At 34.0% G+C, this 27,482-nt stretch overlaps 5 protein-coding genes across 5 annotated transcripts; 1 reads left to right on the forward strand and 4 right to left on the reverse strand.

Moving 5' to 3' along the window:
- Window positions 1–5,344: 5,344 nt before the first annotated feature.
- Window positions 5,345–5,980, reverse strand: LOC113557653. The gene has a single exon (XM_026963218.1). The coding sequence runs from the start codon at window positions 5,978–5,980 to the stop codon at window positions 5,345–5,347; it is 636 nt and encodes a 211-aa protein (XP_026819019.1).
- Window positions 5,981–6,010: 30 nt separating this feature from the next.
- On the reverse strand, window positions 6,011–7,097 carry LOC113557654 (piggyBac transposable element-derived protein 4-like). The gene is made up of 2 exons (XM_026963219.1): window positions 6,887–7,097; window positions 6,011–6,669 (listed from the first exon to the last, which is right to left on the reverse strand). The coding sequence occupies exons 1-2, from the start codon at window positions 7,095–7,097 to the stop codon at window positions 6,011–6,013; spliced, it is 870 nt and encodes a 289-aa protein (XP_026819020.1).
- Window positions 7,098–8,531: 1,434 nt separating this feature from the next.
- LOC113558950 lies at window positions 8,532–10,945 on the forward strand. The gene is made up of 2 exons (XM_026964537.1): window positions 8,532–8,685; window positions 10,191–10,945. The coding sequence occupies exons 1-2, from the start codon at window positions 8,532–8,534 to the stop codon at window positions 10,943–10,945; spliced, it is 909 nt and encodes a 302-aa protein (XP_026820338.1).
- A 704-nt stretch (window positions 10,946–11,649) lies between these two features.
- LOC113557655 lies at window positions 11,650–12,839 on the reverse strand. Its single transcript, XM_026963220.1, has 2 exons — window positions 12,830–12,839; window positions 11,650–12,230 (listed from the first exon to the last, which is right to left on the reverse strand). The coding sequence occupies exons 1-2, from the start codon at window positions 12,837–12,839 to the stop codon at window positions 11,650–11,652; spliced, it is 591 nt and encodes a 196-aa protein (XP_026819021.1).
- A 6,865-nt stretch (window positions 12,840–19,704) lies between these two features.
- On the reverse strand, window positions 19,705–20,190 carry LOC113557656. Its single transcript, XM_026963221.1, has one exon. The coding sequence runs from the start codon at window positions 20,188–20,190 to the stop codon at window positions 19,705–19,707; it is 486 nt and encodes a 161-aa protein (XP_026819022.1).
- Window positions 20,191–27,482: the final 7,292 nt, after the last annotated feature.

Raw genomic sequence — 27,482 nt, forward strand, 5'->3', positions numbered from 1 at the left:
CACAATTATCGGAAATTTGAATTTTTCCTGTACCGTTGAGTAGGATTCTGCTAGAGTTTTGTGCGCATGTTACTGTAACTGCCTGCGAAATGCAATAATATAACCACGCGTTTTGTAGATAAAGCTTATGCCAGATTGTAGTATTTAGGTTCAGATATTTGAAATTACAAGCTCCTATCATTTGATACGGGGAATTGTACAAAGATACCTCACAATTATCCTGGTGTTTAGATTTACTAATAGCCTCAGGATTTACACATAACTTTAAAGAGAACAATGTTTCACATTTTTCATACTGATCGTCGGTTAGACTGAAATGATATTCGTTAGTATCGCTTATTGCTAAGTACTGAGCTTGTGGTTCAATGATTAATATATTACCTTTATTTGTAAGTATCGGAAGTGGAATATTATGAAACAGGTTAAACCAAAGGTTTGACAATAAGGGTATACGGGTTACAAATACGAGATTCTGTTGGATGTACACTACGCTTAACTTGGATGTACGGAATAATTCCGGGATAGATAAATGAGATTCAGTTATAGGTAGCTCTAGTGTAGAAGGTAATGTCAGTTGTATTTGTTTAAGTTCGTGAATCAATTGAGAAGGGGGGTAGACATTTGTATGCATCAATCCATTTAATGCTGAGTTGACAATTGATTGGAGGTTTTGAGTTTCCCAAGCGAATTGGTTTAGGAAAACTGTCAATATTGCAGTGTGCTCCAGGAAGGTGTTTTGTATTTCCAATACATTGATTGTTGCCTCAGAACACCTTGATTGTTCTTCTATTCTGTTTATATTCTGCTGCAATTTCTGATCATCTGTTAGCAGTTCATGCATGGTGGAATTTACGTTATTTATGACTGAAGAGACTATGAGTATCTGTTCCTGTGATAGATGAACATGTTTATCCTCGGAACGAGCAAGATGTTGAATGTTTTTGTAAAAGAATTCTGCATCCTGATAGGAGAAAACTCCAAAAAGAATGTTTACTAGCCTTCCTACTGCATTTATCAACCCACGAGGTTGTCGGTTCGGATGTTCAGAGGTTCTGTGGTCTGACCCAAGGATTCGTATGATAGAATTGAGATTTGATCCAATTTCTTGCATGAACGGAACCGTGGATTGTATGAAATCCGTACACGCACTAGTTAAGATCGAATCCTCTCTTTTTTTCAATTGAATACAAATGTCACCCGTTTGATCATGGAATTTCTGGAGTATTTGGTACTTCATGTAATAAGTTGTCAGATTCACGTAAGTGATGAAATCCCAATTGGTGTAGGAAATGCGAAGAGGTCCCATTGCTTCAAAGTATAAGCCCGATGAGTTCTGAAATGAAGTAACTTGGAAACTTCCGCTCTGAGAGTTTGAAAACCTACGACATACCATTGAGGTTCTGAAACACAATTTAGATTTGATTCATGAAATTTCTTCAAGAGATTTTTGTGCAATTTTACATGTTTATTTTTTTTTAAGATGGTCACATTCGGAGAGTCCGCATTAGTTTCCACCACTGTGAATGGTCCTAACCACTTAGGTGATAATTTTCCTTTACTTGTTTTTTCTTGCACTATGACTTTATCACCTTCATTGATTTGCAAAGGCATAGCTGTACGATCATATCGCTCCTGCGATTTCTGTTTTGATTTCATCTGTTGCTCTGTTACCATCTGGTGCGTTTCTTGCATAAGACGTTTCATTTCGTATTGATAATTATACTGAGGTTCTGGCTTACGACTTAACGAATTTGGTATTGATAATGGATATCCGTACACGATTTCATGTGGTTGAAACCCTGTGGCTGTGTTTACTGGAGAATTATGACAGTACATTGCATAAGGGACATGTACATCCCAGTTTTGTGGATTTTTTCCAGAGTAGTTCCTTAAATATTCACCTAAGGTGCGGTGACTCCTCTCCAAGCTACCGTTACTCTGCGGATGATACGGGGTGGTCGATGTTTGAGAGATATTTAAGAGTTTGCATACTTCCTTGAAAACCTTACTAAGGAATTCAGTTCCACAGTCCGTCACTAGAGATTCAGGTTGCCCATGCAGACATACAAATTGAGTGACAAAATGCTGTGCGACGGTGTTTGCTTCATGATCCTTCATGGAACACGCCCAAGTGAATTTCGAAAAATCTTCGATTAGAGTTAAAATATACGAATTCCCGTGGTAGGACTTGTTGAGTGGCCCTACGATGTCCATGAATACTTTTTCGAATGATTTCGAAGCAGTAGTTGTTATTACCATAGGTTCTTTGATGGTCCGGTTTGGAGTTTTGTTGATTTGACATGCAGGACATTTCTTGATGTATTTCCGGATTTGTGCCATCATACCCTGCCATTGGTACTGCTGTGAAATTTTATTATATGTCCGCGTTGCACCTTGATGTCCACCAAGTGGATTTTCGTGAAATTCCTTTATGATCTGTAGTTTGTTATCTGTCGTTAACACATCGCGAGTGTATATCTGAATATACACAGGAGAGTCACGGAAGGTATACCTTAACATATTTCGTACGACTTCCCACTTCAGTTCATCTAGGTCGCAGCCTAGACGTGGACAAGCGAGCTGCGTAACTTTATACTTGACGCAGATTGACTTGAGGTTCTGTAGACTTTGGAAGAGAATTTCATAACTTGATTTTTGCCAGAAAAATTCTTTTGTGATTATATAAAACACCTGATGATTGTTCACATTGATTATTGCAATCTCTGTTATTTGGCATTGTATATGTTATTTTGACGAAGTTCATTAACTTTTCCAAATCGGGTTCGGAATTCAAATGCAATTCCTTTCCTTGCTTTAAAATCTGCTAATACACAATGTGCTAATGAGATTCCAGCCTCTACGGAAAACAGATCTCCTGTTAGCTCGGCAATTTTCATCGTAGGACCCAGTTTACTTTCATCTGCTTCCAGAAATGCTTGATAACCAGTATCACCTTCCCTTTTCGATTCTAGGTCTAGGTGTTCATTGTCTACTGATTTTAAAGAGGTTCCTTGAGTTTCTGACCCGTTCTTCTTCCCGTGCTGCTTGTATGGCCCTGTCTAATGTTAATGGATCCCTCGCCTTTATAAAATCCTTTAAAGGTCCTAGTCCCTCTACAAAGACTTGGATGCTTGTTCCTAGCGCTTAGGCTACCTCCCAACTGTGCCCACTCGTCTCTTGCTCTATGATGAGTGTTTGGAGTTGCTCAATTCTGTTGGCGTAGTTTGTTACGTCTTCTCCGATTTTCTGTCTCGTCGAATACAACTCCGAGAATAAATATGTGGTCGTCCTCTGCGGTTCCAATGCAGACTTTAACGCTTCCTTTAGTTCAGCCCAGTGTCTTATCTCCTTAAACTTGACTGCCTGACGGGCTTTCCCTGTCAGTCTAACTTGTATTTCTTGGAGTAGTCGAGCCTGTACATGGTCATGTGCGCATGCCAACGCAAACTCGCATTTTTCCAAAAATATCTCTAACTCCTCCTGCTTGTCTCCACTGAACGAGCCTGGCAAGAGTTTTAGAGCAGCCTCCAATCCTATTGTCTCTTCTCTGGGTCCGAATGAATATCGGACACCTGATTGATTCGGGTTTCCTTCAGTTATTGGAGGATTTGATATTGCTTGTGTATCTGTATTCGATTGTCCTTCAGAATTTACCATGATGCTTTGTCGAGTATTATCGTTGATACCCGTTGTCTGAACTGCTTCCTGAGTGTCTTGATTCATGTTTTGGTAGCTGGAGTTAAGAGGAGGGGAGGGTATAGTCTGATTTAAAAGATTTTCTTCAATGGTTTGGTCTAGGATATTAAGGTTGAGTTGATTTTCTGCTTCCCCCAAAACAGTATCTACTTCCCCCAAAGTTACGGAGACGTTATGTATTAACTCCGAATTATGGTCTATTAGTACGCCAGTTCTGATGAAGATGTTATCAGTACTGATATTCCCAATAGAACGTTCGGATGTAGGATTTTCTGGATTTGAGAATCGTACTGGTAAACTTACACGAGGGGTAGGACTTGGCGGTGTTATTGGATCACTCGATTCGTTATCTGGATTTGGGGACGATCTATCCAACCCGTTTTCCCGTTTTCCGCTCATTAACTACTTATCTACTTGGCTGATACTTAACGAATTGCTAACCTATATTTATATATATGTGTGTATGTTTACATGCAATTATAAATTAATGCTTATGTTAACTACGATATTAATATTATATTAATACAAGAATACTACAGATTTACGATTCTAAATTATACAGAAAGAAATAATAATGATAAAAAAAATAAAAAATAGATGAGAAAGAAAAACGTACTTATTGATCAGTACGGAGTGTAGTCGAGATATGGTTTCATAATTAATTTTTATTATTATTATTATTATTATTATTTCTTTATTATTTTTTTTTTTTACTTACAGTAGTGCAGTTAAAATGATCCTTGCCATGGTTTTTTTTTTTATTTACTGATTTTTTTAACACTTCTACTGGATGCTCAAATGATCTGCACTGATGTTCTGCTTGGCTTGGCTCGAATTCCTTGGATGTTAACGACGACTTTCCTCTTCGACTGCGCTTGTGGAATCGACGTTCGCTAGCCCCGAAACTGCTGGCGCGGGGACCACTACACCATGTAATGGGTTTCTCTGCTTGCTTACGACTTGTCGTTAGTAAACAACGGTCGTGTATTTATTTGATAACGACGATCGCGTATTTACACCGATTACAACGATCGCGTATTTTTTAACACGTTGGCTACCAATCTGTTTTTCAACCAACTTGCGCTAGTTACCATGTGTAGTACTGGTAACTCTCACATTGTTTTTCTCGCTATACTGTGGGAGTGACCGGTGACACTCAGCTTATCTTAGTTTAGTACCTTCAGTATATACTGTTAGCGCGCTCTATTGGATAAAACTATAATCAAATAAAATCTTTATTATGTTATTTACCTTGGGGTATAATGAGAAGTGCCGGTATCTCCCGATTTTTAAAATATGTACATTTTCATTATGCATATGATTTTTTATTAAAAAAACACACAAGGATCATATTAAATGTTTTATAGATTTAATGTAATAAAATAAAATACAATCAAAATGTATTAATGACTACTTTTACATAATACTATTATTGTACATGTATACTTATATAAAATATTAAATAACATCATAAGAATCTTTTAAATGTTTAATAACATAATATTTACTTAGAATTAAATAGTTTTTAAATATGACACTTGTCTTGGTAAAAAAAAAAATACAACACTTGTCTTGGTAAAAAAAAAAAATACAACACTTGTCTAAATAAAAAAAAATTATATGACAAATTTAATAACAAATTTATAACTTATTTATGATAAATTTGAAAACAGTCGATACAATAATAAGGGTTAGTTTCACATGTCTCACACATGGTATTCACTTGTTTACATTTTTTTTGTGCCTCATTTCTTCCTAACTCTTTTCTTAATCGTTCATAGCAACCAACACATCTACTCCTGTTTTTCCTATTACTATTATTCCTATACTGATTATTTTCAACCAACTTATGTTTATTAGACCTCGGAGAAATAATTTGATCAACTTTTCCTAAAGCCATAATAATTTTCTCTCTAAATTCAGAAATTTGTATTTTTTTACCTGTAATTTGTTTGTGTAGTATCATTGCATTGATTACTGATGTTCCTAATAACAAATGAAATGCTACTTTGTGGTACCACCGAATAGTTTTTCTCAAAGGAGAAAAGTAGGTGGTCATTTGATCGGAGACGTCGATGCCTTGTTTATGTTTGTTATAAAATATTATACTTTCTGGTTTTTTTATGGGTTCACCTTTCCTATTTTTTTTCCCTGTTTCCAATATATTAATACCATGTTTAGTAGAAATCATCCTTACTTCTCTTTTATCCTTCCAGACACTTGCTACAACACCTTTGCTATTTACTTTTCCTTTTATTTCTCCCTTTTTAATTTTTGCATTCATCACGTCTTTTGGCAATTCTCTGGCATTTTTTCATAGTGTACCTACCATATGGGTATTGTTTTGGAGTAATGTATGTGCCAATTTTAAGCTAGTATAAAAATTATCAATTATTGAAGTCCTGCCTTCATTTAAATATCCATCCATTAATTCCATAACAACTTTTCCTGCAGCAGGAAAGTTTGTCTGAAGAGATAAATTAGAATCTTTTCCACTATGTACAATTATTTTATATGTATATCCTATAGAGTCACATAATTTGTATAATTTTATTCCATACTTTGATGATTTATTAGGTAAATACTGTCTGAAAATCAACCTGCCTCGAAAAGGTATCATGGATTCATCTATAACTACATTCTCACCAGGAATCTTAGCATCATTGTACGTTTTCATCAACATATCTACTAAAGGTCTAATTTTGCCTAATCGATCATGATCCAAAATTTCATCATTATTAGCTAAATGAAAGAATCGCAACAAAAGTTGAAAACGATTTCGAGGCATCAGTAAAGGAATGTAAGAGTTTTTATATAGCAATTTTCGACACCAGTAATCACTTAATTTTGGATAAGTGACTAGTCCTGTATTCATGACTATGGCCAACATTTTCTTTATCTCTAAATGGTCAGTATCCACCCAATCTCTTTTATATTTTTTGGCTTGTCTATTTGTTTCTCGCACAATCATTTCTATAACATCATTATTTAAAAATAGATAAAAAAATCGATTGGCTTACTGTCTGAATCAAGATTACAAATATTTCGATCGTTACCAATGTATGGAAATGTTGATTGATGTACATCTATACAATTATAATAAATATTGTAACCGAATATTATATACAAAATAATAATGGTTTAGTGTAAATTACATTGATTTTATTATTTTATGATTTATTATACATACTTGAAACATCAAACCATTGATCAGTTTGCATTTCCGTAGTCTGTTCGTTATTTGAATTTTCTTCAATATCATCTTCAAAGTCAAATTGACTATTTTCAATAACATCTTCTATTGATTCATCAGAAGAATCAGATAAATCACTAGGAATAAAATCACTTCCAGAATCTTCAAATTCGGTTTCAAGTGCTGATAAAATTTCATCGGAATCCATTTTACGTAAGGTAAAATGTACGTAAGATAAAATTACGTAATTTTACGTAAAAGGTATAGTTTTAAAATTACGGATAACTTTACGCAGCAACTAATGAATAGGGACTAAACAAATTAAACAATATTACAGTGTACAGTACTGCAGTAACAGAGAATCTAGTTTGGCTATAAAAATAATAATATTAATAAACTGTAATCAATATAATATGAAATGAACAATAAATGTATATATATATATATATATATATATATATAATACTCTAGCTATAATTATACCCAATTGTCGTCGTCGTCGTTATCGATAATTTTCATGCGAAAAATAGCTTTAAATAAGGCTTATCTAAACATTAACGTAAACAAAATCTAAATACAGCGTTCAAAAATAGATATTTCGTTGAAGAACCATGAAATATTTCTGAGAGTCCCTGGTAATTCTCATATGAAAAACTATGAAATGTATTCATTCTGTACCACGTGTGTCACCGGAACTTCTCACACCAAAACAATTATACTAATGATCCCTATGTAATCTACATCAAAATGATCCAAACAGAATATTTTTATCTTGCTTAGTTATGGAATTATGGATTTGGTACGCAATAGAAGTTTTTAAAAAATTAGCTCGGTAGGATATGCTTGTTTTGTCGAGAAGCACCGGACATACTCATGGTAGCCAACGTCAAAAATCAATACATAAATGATAGGTAAATAAATATTACATATATACTAAATTGTATTTCAACAGAATTTATTACTTTATAATTTATTACTATCAAGAAAAACAAAACATCACCAAATAACAATAATATTAGTTCATTTTATAACTTAAGTCAAATACTTATAATTTATTATTTGTTTAAATGTTGACATTGAATTTGAATAATAATATTACAAACAAAGTCGTTTTATTTTTTATAAGGCGGGCACATCAGAGAAATTATAAACACGAAACTTGTAACATGAAACACGAAACTATAATTGCATGAAACCAGCCGATATATTTGCATGGGGAAACACACACCGAGTTTCATGCAACTATTTTTATTTATAGTTTACGAAATTGATAACAAGAAATTTGTTATTCTGGTTTCATTGTTTCAGTTTCATGAACATTTTCACACAGTCATGCACGTTTTTAGTTTTTACTGAGTGAATTATACTCATTATAATTTGATTTATAAACTTATTTACTATTCAATATTTTTATATTAATATTAATATTTATTATTAATATAATAATACTTAAAATACTAGTGCTAGTTTAAAAAACAATATTTTTTTCGAATTTTTCGACGTACTGAAATAAAGTAAGTTAGTAAAAACATATTTTTTAAACTAATCAATAAAACAAAATCATACTTTAAATTATACTTTATATACTTATTTATTTATATTCATATATTTTTTGTTCAACATATTCCGTAGTTAATTAAAAATGCCGAAAAAAGAAGATCCTGTCTTTAATACACTATTAGTTGAAGCAGTAGAAAAATATCCATGTTTGTACAATTATAATTTAAACGAATATAGCAAACGTGAGTCAACCCAACTAGCTTGGGAAAGTATTGCTAAAGAAGTAAACGATACAGGTTAGTGTTAATATAAATAACTATTTTGTATTGTAAATATTATAATTATTATTATTGATACATTGTAAATATTATAGTATGTAAAAAACGATTTTTTAAAAATGTAAAAACAAGTTTGGGAACATCAGATTGGATATCTTGTTATTATTTATATTACTTACAAAATTATGATAATAATAAAAGAAACATAACAATTAGCTACTGAATATAGCTAAAAATATGTTTAATATTATATAGATGCTATTGATGCTAAATATTTGGTTCAACTGCGTATTTCCACTGCCACGGTAATGAAACTTCTGGTCTTAAAAAATAACTTGATAAATATTCTCGCACAGAACTTGCTGTCGATAAATTATGAACTGCTTGTTGGTGTTGTGTTGTTTTTAAATGCTGGGGAATATTAATTTCATCTTGACTGTTAATATTTTGTGATTCATAAAACTTTCCCTCAGTTTTACGTATGTAATTGTGAAGATCACAAGCACATTTTACAATAGATATTACAGTTGACTCAGAACACGCGATTGGTGTTTCAAAAACTCTGAACTTGGAGACCATCATTCCAAAGGCGCATTCGACTGATTTTCTACCTCTACTTAATCTGTAATTGAAAATCCGTTTTTGATCGTTTAAAGTCTTCTGTGGATATGGTCGTAGCAAATAAGATTTTAAAGGAAAAGCTTCATCCCCACAAAAATAATATGGAAAATTGGGACCTTCGTTGTCGTGTGGTAAAGGTTCTGATTGTGGAACGTCCATTTCTCCAATTTCTAACCATCTACCCAAATGAGATAATCTAAACACACCTCTATCGCTATTTCTACCCAAATCTCCAATATCTACAGTGATAAAACAGCCGTCTGCGTCTGCACAAGCAAGTAGTTGTATTGAAAAAAAACCTTTATAATTAAAATTTCTTGATCCTGTGTTATTGAATTTTTTTATGCGTATGTGTTTGCCGTCGATTGAGCCCAAACAATGGGGTAGTTGCCATAATAGATCATAACGTGCAGCAATATTTTTCCATAGTTCTAAACTTGGTACTGGTAAATAGGTAGGTTAAAGACACTCCCAAATAGCTTCTGTAGTTTCTGCAATTATTTTACCAACAGTAGTCTCTCCTCTCATAAAATGTTGAGCCAATGCTCTAAAATTACACCCAGTGGCTAAAAATTTGAAATAATATTTTTTTAATAGACTTAAATCAATTTTTTAATATTTTTTAATAATCTAGTTTTAATTGTCAGAGGCATTTCGAAAAATATTTCCCACATCGTCCTTAATGGGGTATACGTCCAAATAATAAACCAATCGTAACGAATTTTTTTTTGTGTACATTTGACATGAGGTTAAGAAAATTATTTATTTTGAAAATATGACAAATAGCGCTACATTTAAAATACATACAAAAAATGATATATGTGAATCGAATAAATTATTTAAATAATTAATTCTAAAAATGTTTAATGGTCGATATTAATTATTAATATATATTTGTTTAGTTATATACTGTAAAGAGACATGGAGGAATTTACGGATTGTATTTACAAGAAATATTACCAAAAAAAGTGGATCAGCTGCAAAAAAAAAATATTACCTTACAGACAAGATGCAGTTTATAAGACCTTATCTGAACTTGAAAAAAGGAAATTCACTACCGGGAAATTTACCTTCTCCTACACATGACAATGACAACGACCAAGGCGCATCATCTTCTCAAGACAACTACAATAATACAGATTTATGCAATAACATAACAATAACCGAAGAAATTCCTTCTACAAATACAAATAATATTGTAGAAAATAAAGTCGTTGGCATTGAACCACCCTTGAAAAAGAAGATAAATTCAAATAATATCACTAGTGTAGATGAATGTGTAATAGATTATATTAAGGCTAAACAACGTACTTCAGAGGAAAATCCAAAAAAATTATTTTTGTTAAGTTTACTGCCAGATTTGAATGAAATGAATAATACACAATTTAGAAAATTTCGTACTCAGGTGAATGTTTTGATTGATGATATTTTAAAAACTACACAGGATACTAGTCATGGTAACAACACAAGCTTGTGCTCTACACCACTAAGTTCATGGGTTAGTGAATCCTCATCAGGACTTGATTATGTACCGTGGAATCAAACTTTATCATCAGAAACAACATTGACAAACAATTTGACTAACGTAGACATTTCAAAAGCAAACGTGGACATTTCGAATACGATGAACCAAGAATACTACATGCCTGATGCCTGAATGATGTATACAATATCCTTTTTTTATACACATATTTATAAAACTGACTAAACATACTTAGATACTTGTTGTATATTTTTTTTTAATAATCAAATTATAATTAAAAATTAAAACTAAAATTAAATTATAATGCAGAAATTACTTTTTAAATAATAAATTAGTAGTAATGTATGTAATTACCGTAATGTAATTAAAATTCTTTCTTCTACTGGTACTGCAATCCTGAAGTTTGTATCTTTTTGAAAATTTTTAGCCCAACTATATGTACTAAATTATCAAAATTACTTTTACTCATGCGGTAAAATGTTTTAAATTTATCTGGATCGCTATGTAATTCATTTGCAACAACACTAGTACTAGAACATATATTAGATACATTTATCGGATGTACCCAATAACAACGTTTTTTTGAAATTTTTTTTTGACGTGCCCACCACCAAAGCAAAATCACGTCGTCCTCGTCAGACGACATTTTGAAAACTAATCATATTTCGTTTATTCTATAGTTTCATTGTTTAAGTTTCTTCAATATACAGATCAACGTGAAACTAGTTTCTGAAACCGATTGCATATAAAAAGTTTCGTGTTTATAATTTCTCTGGTGTGCGTGCCCGCCTAATAAACATTTATGTATGAAATTTAAAAATTAAATTTATCTGGTACTTAATTGGATAAAAATTAATAAATATAAAAAACATTAATAATTATTCAGAATAACTAGTACTTATTTCACTATCACTAGTTTCTATTTCTTTCATTTCTGAGCTTTCGATGTTAAGTAAATGAATGGCTTCTGGAGGTAATTTAGTATGTGATTTGTTAGGTTGTGTTCTTAAACTTGTAATTAATGGATCAGATGACACTAATAAGAAATTAAAAATATCTGTATTTGTATGAATACGTGATGATTTTCGAGAATGATGTTCTCTGAATCGATTGTAGTTTTTATTACTTGCCTCTTGAGCCTCTTCCGACAACTGCCCAATCGGTACAAGAGCATTTTTTATAATTAATGAGCCATGAATTAAAATTTTGTGTATACTTGGTGGCATTCTGTACCAATTATAATGTTTGACATAAAGTTCTGCAGTATCTTTTGCATAGTTTTCGAATTCGTCATAATTTATTTCATAACCACAAGAAATAACTGTTAAAATAGTTGAGAATCGCTTTAATAAATTTAAATTGATTCCAGTGATTTCAGCAACTTTTTCTGTGTTCCTAAAAAACCGTCTAGCGACATTTCCTGTATTAGACGTGCCTCTACCCTGAACAACTTTATCAACTTTAATACCTAATTCATTCCAAAGACGAAATTGTATTTCCTTCTTTTTTTCCTCAATTTTTTTCTTTTGTTCGGGAGTTGTTCGTTTCGTAGTAGGAGCCGATTCTAATTTATACGCAATGTGCAATACTAATTCTAAAAATTTTATCCACGCGTGTAAACTTGACATTCCATACTTAACATTATCTTCATCAACTACAAAACGTTTTATGTTATCCAAATCATTCATGTTAGTTGGGTTACATTTACATATATAACAAACTTGACTCGAAGATTCGGTTAATGTATTTATAACCTTTCCATCAACCATTGTCATAAGCATTGTGTAGTTAATACATAAAACACTATTGTTAATATTTAACTCGACAGATTTTAATTCCATAATTTCTTTCTCTACTCTTCCGACTTCAGTTTTTGTAACTTCTTTAGTTTCTTTTGTATATAAAAATTTTAAAGGTCTACAGTATCGGGTAGAAGAGGGTGTCGGATTTTCCCATAAAATAACTTGAGTGTTCGAAACCTTAATAACTCCTGTAAGACGCTTTGGCACAATGCAGAATAAAACAATGCTACTGTCAGTTATAGCATTTTGTCTGCACTCGGTATCATCAGATTCTATATTATGAAAACTTTGGTGGTATTAGCTGTGACCCGAACTACCATCGCACCCCCGCTTACAAATAAATTTGAGCTCGGAATACTCTTCCGCATAATCAATTGTATCATCAAAATCTAATGTTTCCCATAACCGTTTAATTGTATGGTCCAACAAATGTTGAAGTGGAACTGACGCACTTATTTCACTAATAATAATATTTTCAGGGTAACATCTATATTTAGCTAATCGAACTCTATCATACGAAGGGTATATGTCAGCTCCGTGTTTTTTAGCACCTAATCTAGTTTTGTGATACGCATTTTTAGTCATATGAGTATCGATGATAAATGCTACAGCCTCATCATCTGTGTAAGAATTATATTTATTTTTTGCTTCATTTTTATACAATTTTCTAATCTTTATTGCACGTTGGGGAGAATACTCTGTTGCCTGGGAAACAAGATCGGCTGCAGCACGTTTTCCTTCAACATACAATGTCGATTTTGCTGCACAGATTAATTCATTTGATGAAGTTATTCCTCTTAGGTTTTTTTTTGCCTGCGCTTAGAACGATCACTTGACTCTAAAAAAGATTTACGTGGCCTATCAGAACTTGTGGAAGGTTCGTACAATTCTTCACATTTTTTCAATAATGGAATTTTAAATTCTAAATCCAACCAATTATCATTTTATTTTAAAAATTTAGTCAAACACCGATTTGAATCTAACCATTTCTTCTTTAACGTACTACTAAATCCTTCAACTTTATTTTGAATACATTTCTCAAATTCCTCATTGCCTTCTAAATTCGATTTTTCTCCCAGCCTATGAGTTATGTAAGCAATAATTGCATTTCGTGATTCATAAATACTTGATGTTAAAATAAAACTATTATTTTTTAAAACTTCAAATAAACAGCGATTTTTTACGATGCTACTTTCATCTAGAAAAATAAATTTATTTCAATAAGGGGCAAATTGGGGCAACTTATAAACGAAATAATTCAAAGTGTACATGTATATGATTAAACTAAAACAAAATTCACACTTCTAAGAGCCTCTAAAAAAAATGTCTACACTATGAAAATTAAATAAAGTGGAATTTCTTTAGAATCATGATATCTATGAATTTTTATCACGACATATGACTTAATAAATAGTACTTAGAACAAATGTAACTTACTCATGTCTGTTGGTTGATCCATTTTTGATTTAGCAAAAATCAATTACATTTATACTCATGAAATAACGTCAACGGACAAACTAAAATGAAAGCTATGTTCGAATAACAAGTGATTGCGCCGAATGCAATAATCTTAAGTACATTACCTACTCCTATCAGCTCATTAATTAACAATTATTACATAATGTGATATATTTACCATCGTCATATCAGTGGGTCCAAATATTCCCGGTATTAACCGTTAATTACAATACCTAATTTTTCTATTTTTGGCCAGCTAGAACTCGTACTCCTCCCACTGTGCGGCGTTAATATAATAGACAAATAGACAATGCTTATAAATGTGTATTTATATTCAAATACCTACTTAATGCCATTCAAGTCATTCATCAATACATATATAGTCGTATAAACATTATAATGTATATTTATGAATTATAATTTTACTATAAAACTACGACTAAAGAAAAAGTCTTAAAATTCATAACGAGAAACTATAAATGAATAATACAATTTATTATTATATAAATTAATCGTGTAGTATTGATTCCCAATAATCTTTCTCTCGCCTTCGATTGCACCTAATTGCACAAAGTTCATTTTTATCAAATCTACAAAATAAAAGTAGATTTATTAATATGTTATCTATAGACTTGAAAAATAATGGTTACACCGTTTTACAAGCAGCCGATGATGCCAACACAATGATAGTAAACGAGGCGATATTAAAAGCAAACTATGAGCCTGATGTCATTGTAGTTGGAGAAGATATAGACTTACTAGTTTTATTGGTTGCTTTTACTCCAGAAGAAAATAATATCATATTTTTAAAACCAGGAAAAGGAAATAATGATAAACATATTTACTTCACTCAAGAAGTTCAAAAAATAAATGGAATGAAACAATCTATTTTATTTTTACACGCGATAAGTGGTTGCGACACTGTTTCATGTTTTTTTAATGTTGGAAAAAATAAACATTTTAAATTATTAGAAAAATATGCGGACCTTCAACAAGTCATATCCATTTTTAATAATCCAAATTCAACACAAGACGAAATTTTAAAATCAGGTGAAAATTATGTTTTAAAACTTTATGGAGCTCCCGATGAAGAACATTCCATCAATAACTACCGTTATATTTCCTTTGTCCGAAATACTTCAAAAACAAAATTTAATTTAGCTGGATTTCCTCCTACACAGGAAAGCTTAAAACAGCATTTATTCCGAAAATTTCATCAGGTGCAAACATGGTACGGACGTGAAATCAATGCAGAACATTGGGGATGGAAATTAACAAATAACGGATTACAACCAATTTTTACAAATGATGAACCAGCGCCAAAAAGTATTATGGAAAATATTTCTTGTGGTTGTTTGAAAAACTGTGGATCGGCTTGTGGCTGTCGGAAACAAGGGATGAAGTGCTCAGTTGCATGTAAAACATGCTACGGTGAATCATGCTCAAATTCTCGTATCGAAATTCAAATAGATGACCAGTTTAGCGATTATGATTCAGATCATGAAGACGTAACAACAACAACAAAGCGCAAAAAAAGTAAATATAATTAAATTTAGAAAACTGCAAATATAATACTGTCTAGTATAGGTATATAATAATTTGATTTATTCAGTTTCAGTGGACAATGCATGATTATGAAGAGGAAAGAACGAGATAAAAAAGAAGAAATACAATTTTAATATCTGTAAATATTTACATGTAGCTACTCGTATAATATATTTTTATTTAATTCTATTTTCAGTAATGTTTTTAAAAACAAAATATTACATTTAATAATATTTTAAAATCATGTTACTTTATTTATCCTATTTTCTTCACAAAAAAATTTAATTAATGATACAAATGTATACTATTCAGTATTTACAAAAGATTAATTTAAGTACTGCGGACAATATCTACAGAGAAGAATAAATATAAAAAGTATAAAGGGTAATGTTATTGTTATAAAAAATAACAAATGAGGTAAGTCATTAATAATAATATATTTCAGCAATACTATTTACAATATAGGTAATAACACGAAACTAAACATATACCAATTCTACATTTGATCTACGTACAATTCTACATACCATCTTAGTTTTGCAAACTACGTGCATATGTATATAATATAATAATAAATACGTCATTATATCGCTCGGCGGCACATTCTATGACGGGCAGATGGACTTTGTCGCTTATCTATTACTCTTACGCTAAAAACGTATAGAACCTTTCTTATCAAAAATTGTACGACCTTTAATTTTTATATAAGCTGTTTTTATCGTAAAATTAATAACTTTAGAGTAATTGTAAAAAAACTGTAAAAGAGTTAAAAATTTCCCCTAAAATCCAAGATGGCGGACGGTTGCGGACCTCGGAGGGATGGCGCATTTTTTTTGGTTAATCAGGGCCCCAAGGCGAAACTTTTTGCCAAGTTTCAAAACTTTAGTATTTTTTGCAAGGCAAAACCCCTTATTTACTGGACTGAAACGCCTAACTTGGTCATCCCATCTCAAAGACAAACGGAAAAAATTAAACTCAAGACTTCATCTATTAGGACCACTACTGCGATCAAATTTATCACTGCCACTTAAAATTATATTATACAAAACTCTCTTACAATCTTTATGGGCATATGGAATTGTTATATGGGGTTCTGCCAAAAAAATCTAATAAGAGAACCATCCAAGCATTCCAGAATATCTGCTGCCACATAATAACTGTTAATAATGTTTAAGAGAGAAGGTAGTGTGAACTGATTTAATGTGGTTGAGTTTAATTCTCCATTTGGTATACCATTGGGAGAGTAGATCAAGATGGGATTGCAAATTGGCTGAGGCTATAACTGGATTTTCATGGATCAACATTATAGCTTTATCATCGGCATAATCGGCGACTAGGGTGTCTTGTGAAAAGGGTTGATCGGAGGAGTATATATTGAAAAGAAGAGGCGATAAAATGGCTCCTTGGGGTACTCCTGCATTGATTGGGACTGAATCGGAAGTGCAAGACCCGAGGCGAATTTTGAAATATCTATCTGTTAAGTACGATTTAATAAGAAGTAAAAGTGGCGAGGGGAGAAAACTACGAAGCTTGAATAGGAGGCCATCGTGCCAGACGCGATCGAATGTCTGGGATATGTCTAGGAATGCACAGGTACAGTATTGTTTGCGTTCGAGAGTTGTTGAGATGGCATCAACTAGTCAATGTGTTTGGTGGATTGTACTATGGTTGGTACGGAAGCCAAACTGAGATGGAGGAAGGATGTTATTGGTGATAATATATGGGGAAATGCGATGAAGTATAAGCCTTTCACAAATTTTTGAAAGGAACGGTAAAAGGCTTATAGGCCTGTAGGAGCCAGGGGAGTTAGGTGGTTTATTGGGTTTGGAGAACCTAACGATGTGAGACAATTTCCATAGTAAGGGGAAGTAAGAGAGTCTTAGAATTGCGTTGTAAATGTAAGTTAATAGTATGATTGCTTTTTTCGGTAGACACTTGACGACTTCTGCGGTTATTATGGTGGTCGCATATAGCGTGTTCACCCTGGACCGTTTGCTCTCCCAGGCATCGCAAACAAATAGAGTGTGATCAGCGTCATCAACAGGGTGGCCACAGTACCAGCATTCTGAGGAGTTGAGCTTCCCAAATATTTTTAGGTAGGCGCCGAAGCATCCGTGTCAACTGAGAGTCTGTGTTAAGTGGAAGTCTACGGTCCCGTGTTTCCTTGTCACCCAAGTCTCTAGATCTCCGATTAGGGAGTACGTCCATCTGCCCTTGGAGCTGTCGTCCCATCTGTTTTGCCAAGCTATCAGCGTGTCTTCGGCGTGTTGGATTTTTGTGTTACCTCTGAGTTCATACATGTTTCTTCTTTCGTTAGCCATGAGGTCCAGTGGGGCAATGCCTGTGATGACTCCTGCGGCATCGCTGGATACCGTGCAGTATGTCGAAGCTACCTTCAGGCAGATCCTTCTTTGTATTTTCAGCAGCGTAGTCCAACCTGTCTTACTCATATCCTGTGCCCATATCGGAGCGCCGTACAACAGGATAGAGTGCACTACATTGCTGAGTAACTTCCTCTTCCGCGATTTCGCAGCGCCTATATTGGGCATTATTTTAGACAAATTTTGGACGACTTTGCCAGCTTTTGCCGCAACTGTTTTGGCATGAGCTGAAAACGACCACTTGCTGTCCAGTTGCAGCTCGAGGTATTTTAAGCTGTCGCGTGTGGTCACTTGGTGACCATCGATAGTGATGCGCATGTCGTTGTTCGTTCTGATGTTCGCGATAATCATCGCTTCACATTTGTGGAGTGCGAGTTTCAATCTTGCATTGTCGAGCCAGTTCTTGACTCTGACGGCTGAGATGGTCAACAGTTGTTCCAGCTGGATGCTGTCCCTGGCTTCGGCCACAAGGGCGACGTCGTCCGCAAATGCGAGGAACTTGACCCCAGTGGGGAGAATAGTCCTCAGGAGCCCATCGTACAATATGTTCCACAAGGTAGGCCCGAGGACCGATCCTTGTGGGACTCTGCACGTGACTTCGATCTCTGTGATACCCTCATCGCCTGCTTCGATTATTAGTCTGCGGTTGCCAAGGTAACTGTTGATCATTTGTTGCAGGTAATCAGGAACGTTTTTCTCATGTACTGCCTTCATAATTGCATCCCAGGGGGCAGAGTTGAAAGCGTTTTTGATGTCCATCGTGAGTATACCTACTTTTGCCCTTGTTGTCTTGATGGTAGCCCTCAATGTGTTCAGGGCGTCCGTTGTTGATCGGCCCTTAAAAACATTTCACACAGAACGGTTTTGTCCGTGCGGATTTTAATCGTACGGATTTTTATTTGGCAGTAAACAAATAAAATTAATTGTGGCTTTCACACGGGACGGTGGGCGAATTTTATATGTACGGTCGCCGTGATACAGCCGTGTCAACGACTGAAAATCACGGCGCCGTGCCGTCGCCGTCTTATCAGTGGCTTACGTGACTAGACACGCGTATTCATACTTCACGGTTTTTAGTCGTCTACCGTCTGTCTTCAAAGGTACTTGTTGTCTATTTTTTTAGAAATAATTATTAAAAAAACATGGATATCGACACAGACATTTTAATCTCTGCTGTGGAATGCAGACCCATCTTATGGGATATATCCCAAGAAATGTATAGGGATAGGAATGGAACAAAAAACGTTTGGGAAGAAGTGTGTGTTGAACTAAAATCAAATTTCAACAGCTTACAAAATAGTGAAAAAACGAATTTGGTGAGTTTGTATATTTATTTATTTTTGAGTAGTATATTTAATTTAATTTAAATTTAAAATATTTATGATATTTATGATATTATAATATTATAACATTTAAAATATTTACACTTTTGACATTTGTCACGGGACTGATCCAACGTTTACAAAATAGTCGCATAATGTTTGTCGTATATTATTTGCTGATAAACCCCCACGAGATGAATATTCTGGTTGTAAATTCTCCAACCCTGTAATTGTTGTAGTATCTTCAAAAAATATTCCATCCCTCTCTCTCACAAAATTATGCAGAACAACACAAGCCTTGACGATATCAACTGCAAAATCTGGTTCCACGTTTATTGGTCGGTGGAAAATTCGCCATTTATTACTTAAAATTCCAAATGCACATTCAATATATCGCCTCGCTCTACTTAAGCGATAGTTGAATATTATTTTTGTACTGAGAGGTTTGATCCTCCAAACGGCCGTAATAAATGTTTGTGTAATGCGAAGGCTTCGTCTCCAACGAAGAAATAAGGCACATTAGGACTATCAGTACCCGGCAGACATTTCGGTTCTGGAAGCTGGTGCGTTCCCATTGTAATAGATTTCCATATCTCATTTCGCTTAAAAATAGCAGAATCGCAATCTTTCCCATAACTTCCAATATTAACATATACAAACCAGTAATTTGAATCAGCTATTGCCATCAATACCATTGAATTATATTGCTTGTAGTTATAATACGTGGACCCACTGCCAGATGGGCAAATTATCCGAATGTGCTTCCCATCTACTGCTCCTATGCAATGGGGAAAATTAACATTTCTTTCAAAATCCAATGCGATTTTTTCCCAGTTTTCTTTTGAAGGTGTGGGTAGAAATTCCGATTTCATTACTGACCAAATAGCATTGCATACTTCTTTTACTATCATGCTTGCTGTTGAAATACCAATTCTATATGTATAGTGAAGATCTGTGAAAGTGCATCCACTTGCAAGATATCTAAAAAACGAAAATTATTAAGTTTTATTAACCTGCATTACATGTAAAATTAGTAATATAAATTCAATATAATATAATATAATTGTGTTGAGTTTTATACAAATTCGAACTTCAAACGCTAATAAAATATATTTACGGGATATCGTTCAACTAATGTTTATATTTATATTAAGAGGCCTGCTCCCGACCTATTATTTTGCTCAAAACCACCCCCTTAATATCAACTTATGTAGAACATAAAATAAAATTAAATCGTAATACTTATTTTTAATAAATGCTTTCCTATAATTATATAGGTAAAGAAGTAATTAGAAGATGGGGACTAATGTACGGGATGCCTTTGCAAAGTCTTGCAAAAAAGAAAAAGAAAATAAAAAATCCGGTTCTGGTGCATTCAAACACAAAAAATACGTTTACAATGATCAACTGTTGTTTTTAAAAAAATTATATATAGAACGAGATGTAGTTGAAAACTTCGAAAACGATAACAATGATACCCTGAATTCTAATATTGATATTGATACTGATATTAACAAACAGTCGAAAACTTTGGATGATGAAGTTTCAACTCAAGCCACTCCCACTAGACGTGCTAGTCAAGATTTGGGTTCTCGCTCAAAAAAACGTAAGCCTGATGAAATCGAGATGAAGATGCTGAAAGCTTTAGAAAATGATGTTAATCCAAACAGACATCTGTCTTTCTTTCGTGGAGTTTTGCCAGCATTGGACAAATTTGACGAAAACGAGGTTTTGAAGTTCCAAATGGGGGTTTTACGACTCATTTCGCAAATCAACGATGAAAAACAAAGAGTTTCTCTACCTTCATTTCCTCAACAACATGCGTCAACTTCTCAACCATACCATTACATGATGCCTGTTAGTTATCAATCTCCACAAACTGCCACCCAGTGTTTCCCAAACTATGGTCAACCCTCCAATTCAAATACTATTACACCACTAAATCGACCATTTCAAAGTATATCTCCAGCCCAGTCAAGTTCTTCCTGTTATAGTGAAATAGATTTTTCAACCAATTACAGCCAGACTTAATCTATGTTTTACGTTTAAATTTTTAAATTTTTAAAATTTGACCTAAGAAAGAAGCTTAAAATATTATTTTTATTTCTTAATAAAATGGTTTTTACACAGGAAAGTTATTAAGTTATTTTTAAATGAGTTGTATTAGGAAATATTTCAACTCACCTTTTGTTATTTCTTGCTAATATGTTTTTTTATTGTATAAAGTTATTATTTTATTTTTATTCAATAGACGAGTTGTAATAAAAAACATTTTGACTTACCTCAGTGTCACAGCTAACATTTCCTTAGGTTGAATACAGTCCCTCATTTTAGTATTCTGCCGCTGAATACTACATTTCAGCCGGTTATGGAGTTCGTCAAAGGATGAAATAGACATGCGGAAATAGTTGAAAAATTTATTTTCATCTGCAAGTAAATCTTCAAATAGCGAGTTAAATGTGCCCATGACATTTCTTCGTTCATTAATTGGGTGCACCCAGTACTTACGAACACGTTGTTTTCTACGTAATCGCAAACGACGGAACAAAAGCCACATGGCAATGATGCGTTTTCGACTCATGTTGAAATCCAACTGAGTTAAAAAAGATAAAATATAACCAAACGTAGACGATTCACGGGGGAAAAACCGTCTTGTGTGAAAACAACGTCCGTGCGGAGGAAAATCGTACGAATAAAATCCGCACGGACAAAACCGTTCTGTGTGAAATGGGCCTTACGGAAACCGAATTGCATATCGTCCAGTCCTCCGGTATCCTCTAAATGGCGCCGCAGACGAGTGTCCAGGATTTTCTCGAACAGCTTTCCCAGGTAGTCTAGTAGGCATAGGGGCCTGTAAGAAGATGGTTCGCTAAGGGGTTTGTCGCCTTTTCGTAGGAGTACCAGCCTGGCTATTTTCCATTTATGCGGGAAAATCCCCTCCGCCAGACAGAAGTTGTAGACGCTGAGTAATACGTTTCTGGTGCTATCTTGTTCCTCAACCGGCTTGCTGCGGATTTTAGCTCTGTGGGGCTTATTCTCCAATGGGCTTCGTCCAGCAACGGGTAACGGTGCCCAAAGATGGTCTCCCTTCTTGGGTGCTGTGGAAATAATCCGTTGACGATATACTCTATGCGTCCTGTGGCGTTGAGTTTCGGAATGGGGGGCGGTCTCGACAACTTATCCATGACTAGTTTGTATGGTAGTCTCCAAGTGTCGTGTTCTACAAGGTCACAGAGCTTCCTCCAAGCGTCTTTCTTCGCCCTCTTTATAGCGTGCACTAGGCTCCTCGCTGCCTTCGCGTTCTCCTCTTCAGCTTTACTATTTCTGAGTCCGGCCCGTTTCCTCTTTCTTTGGAAGACCCTGCGCAGATGGTTGGCTGTTTTTCGGAGTATGCCGATTTCAGGGGTCCACCAGTGGACTGATTTTCTAGCTCTCTTGCCGGCTGGAGTTAATTACGAGAGGCGTGTATTGCTTCTGTGAGGGCCAGCGCACTTTCTTCGGCTTCGTTACAGGATGTAACTTGGTTAAAACGTTCGGTGGTGAGTGCTGATTCCAGCATTTTGAAATCTATTTTCGGGAATCTAGAATTCTGTGCTTCATTTTTTGCAGCGCCAAGATGTACATCGAAGACTATGTAGGAATGGTCACTGATCAACTCTTCGTCTGACACTCTCCATCCTGATACCTTGCGAGTTAAGTTGGGAGTTGCTAAAGTCAGATCTAATATACTCCCTTTGTTGAAAGTGCTGCTATTGCCCTCGTTGCAGATAGCCAGCCGTAAGGCGTTTATCAGGTCGGCCAAAGCTTCTCCTCGCTGTTCACTTCTCGGCGATCCCCAGTCTGTATGTTTAGCGTTGAAGTCGCCTGTTATGATAGCCTCGCTTCGCTCGCTTCTTATGCTGTACTCTAGTCTGGTTAGGAAATCCAAATATTCCGGGAACGTGGAGTTGGATGACCAGTAGCACGAATAGAGTCTTATTCCATGCGCTGAGACCCACCTAAAACCCGCTTCCCCGGTACCTTCGTCGTCAAGTCTTGATCGCTTAGTGTTAACGATTGCGGCTTTGCCCATTGTGTCCATGTACTAGTTTGGACCTTCATCTCGGTTTGGTTCGCTTGCGAATATGAAGTCAGATGACTTCTCGGCTGCTACTTGGTGTAGCAGAGTCTGGGCTGCTTTGCAGCAGTTCAGGTTTATTTGGATGCATTTAATCATCTTTCCGGTTTTCTAGGGCACTGCCGGTTATAGCTGTATCCCTATCCTCAGCTCTTGGTTCAGGCTTATGTCAGGACAAGGCCAGTCTGTAGGCCACACATTTTGATGGGGCACTAACTTATTATACTAACTCATCTACAGCCATATCTAAATCACATAATGGGACAAACGCCAACGCAAAAATGGTTTTAGTAGCAACTCAAAAATTTGCTTCATTGTTATATTTTGATAATAAATGTAACTCTCCGATTTTTTTAAAAACATTTCAGCTCGAATGACATCCGGAAATATTTATATTTCCAAATATTCTCGCCGCTTCAGAATCATGACAATGATTTTTAGCGGAAAATTTTAAAATATTGTATACTGGTATGTATTTGAGCCGGACAAGACAAATCTTGACGACAGGCAGTGGTAGGAAATGAAATCTAGCTTACCTAAATTAATATCCTCGAAGAAAATCAATATTTTCGAATTTGGTTATTTTTGTGGTGTTCTCGATAATTTTCAAAGTCCTTATTGCGACATTTTTGAGCCTCTTCTGACAATTGACTTTAAAATTAATGAAATAGAAATTATTAGTTTTCTAAAGTACTAATACAAATATAAAATGTATAATGATAAAATTATATACCTATTAGAAAAAGTGCGTGTCGAATAACATCTGCTCTATGAATAAGAATTTTGTGGATACTGGCAGGCATAAAGTTGTACAAAACGTTGGCCAGTTTCTAAACTGTAGACTTCAAAAGCAATAACATCTATTTCATAAAATATAGATAATACTGATAGCATAACTCCAAATCGTTGAATCAAATCTAAGTTTATACCGGTAATTTCAGCTGATTTTTCCGCATTTTTAAAAAATCGTCGAGCAGTATTACCATCATTTGTCGTCCCATGCCCTGTAAATATAAACATATGTAGATATATAGTAGTATAAGTAAATACTAATGTAATAGTAAATATATAACTATTTTGCATAATATACCTTATAATACGATATCAACCAATAACCCCATTTCCAATCTAAACCTGTCTTACACATCTTTTTTCTTCGTCGCGAAAAGTAATTTACTGTCGTTTAATCTAACCTATAAATATTAGATTAAATTAAAAGTGTATTATATTTTTGCGAAGTAAAAAAACAGTAGGTATGTGTAATATTTTTTTATATTATACACTAATTATTAAAAAATATTGTTTTTTTTTTAATATTTATTTACTTTTTATAAAAGTATTAAATTTTTTAAATTAATTCATTTTAAAATTAAGTAATATATTTAGGTATACCTGCCAGGTTTTAAATTCTAGTCTATATGATTCGTGCAATATACATTCTAAAAATCGAATCTATGCGTGCAATGTGGATAGACCAAATTTGAAATTTTCGGAATTAGTTAATATGTTTTTTACTTTTTCAATATTTATATTTTTTTGGAGTGTATCCACAAATATAACACAATTGACTAGATGTATTAGTCATCGAATAACACACCTGTTAACAAATTATTTATGTTGATTTTATTAAAAATAACAAAATTGGAGGTTATTGTTTATTAAGCTATTATTTTTATTTACCTTACCATCCACCATTGAAAATATTAATTTATGTTTAACGCTTAAAATATTATCTTGAAATGTGACAATTGTTGGTGATAAACTACTTATTTGAGTTTCAATGACTTCAACTTCTTTTTTTGTATTTTCAATCGTCTCTTTCATCAACATAAATTGAATTTACCGACAAAACCTAGTTGATGAAGGTCAGGGATTTTCCCATATCACAAACACCTTTTCATCCATTAAACTGAATTGGTACCAAAGAAAACAAGAATAAATCGTTGTCTGATATTATATTTAATGGATCGGACAGGATAGCACTTTTCTTTTGCTAATAATATATTATCGTATGTTGGGTATATATCACAGGTACGTAATTTTGAACCACGCCTAATATTGATATATTTTTTTTTTTATTTAAAATAATTTACAATCTATACAAAAATTAGTACAATAAGCAAATTTGATATCTTATAATGGTTGGTGACAGGAGATTAACATTTATGGGCAGGCACTCAGCAGTACCACCCGACCGGGTACACTTTAAATATTATTATAATTTTTTTTTTTTTTATTTTAGTTGGTCTCTAGGCCACTGTCTTTTGAGTCTTCTGCGTACATTACCAGGAAGTGAATTGGAGGATAGTTGTTTTATTAATGGGTTACTGTAAGAGTTTAAGCTGTTGTGAAATGTAGAGTAATATAATTTTGCTAATTAATTGAGTGTAAAAATTTTTAGATCTTTATGAAGATTATTGTTTGTGAAGTACCAATGGGAAGATGTTATTACTCGTAGGCATAAGGATTGGAAGGCCTGAAGCGTTTTGATATCGGATGGCTTTGCAGTGCCCCATAACTGAATACCGTATGTCCAAACTGGTCGGATTATTGATTTATAAATAATAAGTTTATTGGGTAGGGAAAGTTTGGATTTTAAGAGTGGTCTAAGGATATAAAGTCTAGAGTTAACAGTTTTACGTTTATGTTTAATGTGTGGGCTCCAGGTTAGTCGTTTATCTAGGATTAGACCAAGATATTTGACTTCGTTTGCCGTTGGAGTTATTAAATTATTTAGTGTAACAGGTGAAGCATCGAGATTTCTTAATGTGAAGGTTACTTGGACAGAATTAGTTTCGTTTATTTTGATTTTCTACCTGTTTGCCCATAGGCTGATCATATTTAAATGGTTTTGGAACATTTCACTGGCTGTAACGTGGTTTTTGTGGGAGGCAGTTATTAGCGTGTCGTCAGCGTATGTACCTAGAGAGGTATAGAAAGTCTTGGGTATGTCATGAGTGAAAATCGAGTAAAGGAATGGTGCGATATCGCTTCCTTGTGGGACTCCAGCTTTAATAGTGTAACGGGTTGAGTAGGTGGTTTTTAGGCGGAGAACGATTTGACAGGTATGATTTATTTAAAAAAAAATAAGGGGCGGGTAAGGACTTTATAAGTTTATACAATAGACCATCATGTCAAACCCGGTCAAAGGCTTGGGATATGTCTAGGAATACTGCTGTACAAAATTGTTTTTTTTTTCCAGTGAGCTGGACATGATATTGACTGTTCTATGTAATTGATGCATTGTTGAGTGTTTTGGTCTGAATCCGAATTGAGTGTGTGGTATTATATTTTTGGAGGAAGTGAGAGGAAGGAATTTTTTTAAAACAATTTTCTAAAATATTTTAGAAAAGGTTGGGAGAAGACTTATAGGTCTGTATGAGGCAGGGTCTTGTGGCGGTTTGTTGGGTTTAGGGATTAAAATGACGACCGATTATTTCCAAGTGCTTGGGAAGTATGATAGTCTGAAGATGGCGTTAAATACGTGTGACAAAAAAATAATGATTTTATTGGGTAAGTTCTTTGTGATGACATTACTAATTAAATCATGACCGGGTGATTTTTTAATAGGAAGCTGTTTGATAATGTATTCAATTTCTCCAGGAAAGGTGTATTTAGCAGGAAGTGACATAGGAAGGGGTGAATGAAGAGAGCTATCCACTATTTCTAGTTGTGATACATTAGGCTGTATATCGTGAGAAGTAAAGCATTTAGATAGATGCTCAGCAAACATGTTAACTTTTTCAAGGTCTGTGATAGTCCAGGAGTTGTCTACTTTGTGAAGGGGAGAAGGTTGGTTTAACCGTAGTAGGGATTTGGTTGCCTTCCATAGGTAAGAGCATCAACGTATGAATTATAGGAATCATTTTTATGTTTTCGAATTACCTTTTTAAGTTTGTTACTTAACTGATTGAGTTTAATCTTATCAGTGGGGTATTTTAAATTTTGCCACTTGGCTCTAGCCTTACGTTTTTCTAACAATAAAATTTTGATGTGTTTCGGTATATTATTATGCAAAGATGGGTTAGTTTTTGTAATGGAGGCACACAAAGCAGCTGACTGTATTGATGACGTTAGAGAATCCAT

Source organism: Rhopalosiphum maidis, chromosome 3 (genome assembly GCF_003676215.2).
Source record: "Rhopalosiphum maidis isolate BTI-1 chromosome 3, ASM367621v3, whole genome shotgun sequence".
Classification (NCBI taxonomy): Eukaryota; Metazoa; Arthropoda; class Insecta; order Hemiptera; family Aphididae; genus Rhopalosiphum; species Rhopalosiphum maidis.

Bases quoted from the DNA above. Each gene is read 5' to 3' on its own strand.
- LOC113557653 (XM_026963218.1), bottom strand. From the start codon at position 5,980: ATGAATGCAAAAATTAAAAAGGGAGAAATAAAAGGAAAAGTAAATAGC.
- LOC113557654 (XM_026963219.1), bottom strand. From the start codon at position 7,097: ATGGATTCCGATGAAATTTTATCAGCACTTGAAACCGAATTTGAAGAT. The intron at 6,670-6,886 runs GTATGTATAATA...ATGATGTTATAG, and splicing joins TCAATGGTTTGATGTTTCAA to AAATGATTGTGCGAGAAACA.
- LOC113558950 (XM_026964537.1), top strand. From the start codon at position 8,532: ATGCCGAAAAAAGAAGATCCTGTCTTTAATACACTATTAGTTGAAGCA. The intron at 8,686-10,190 runs GTTAGTGTTAAT...ATATTTGTTTAG, and splicing joins TAAAGAAGTAAACGATACAG to TTATATACTGTAAAGAGACA.
- LOC113557656 (XM_026963221.1), bottom strand. From the start codon at position 20,190: ATGATAGTAAAAGAAGTATGCAATGCTATTTGGTCAGTAATGAAATCG.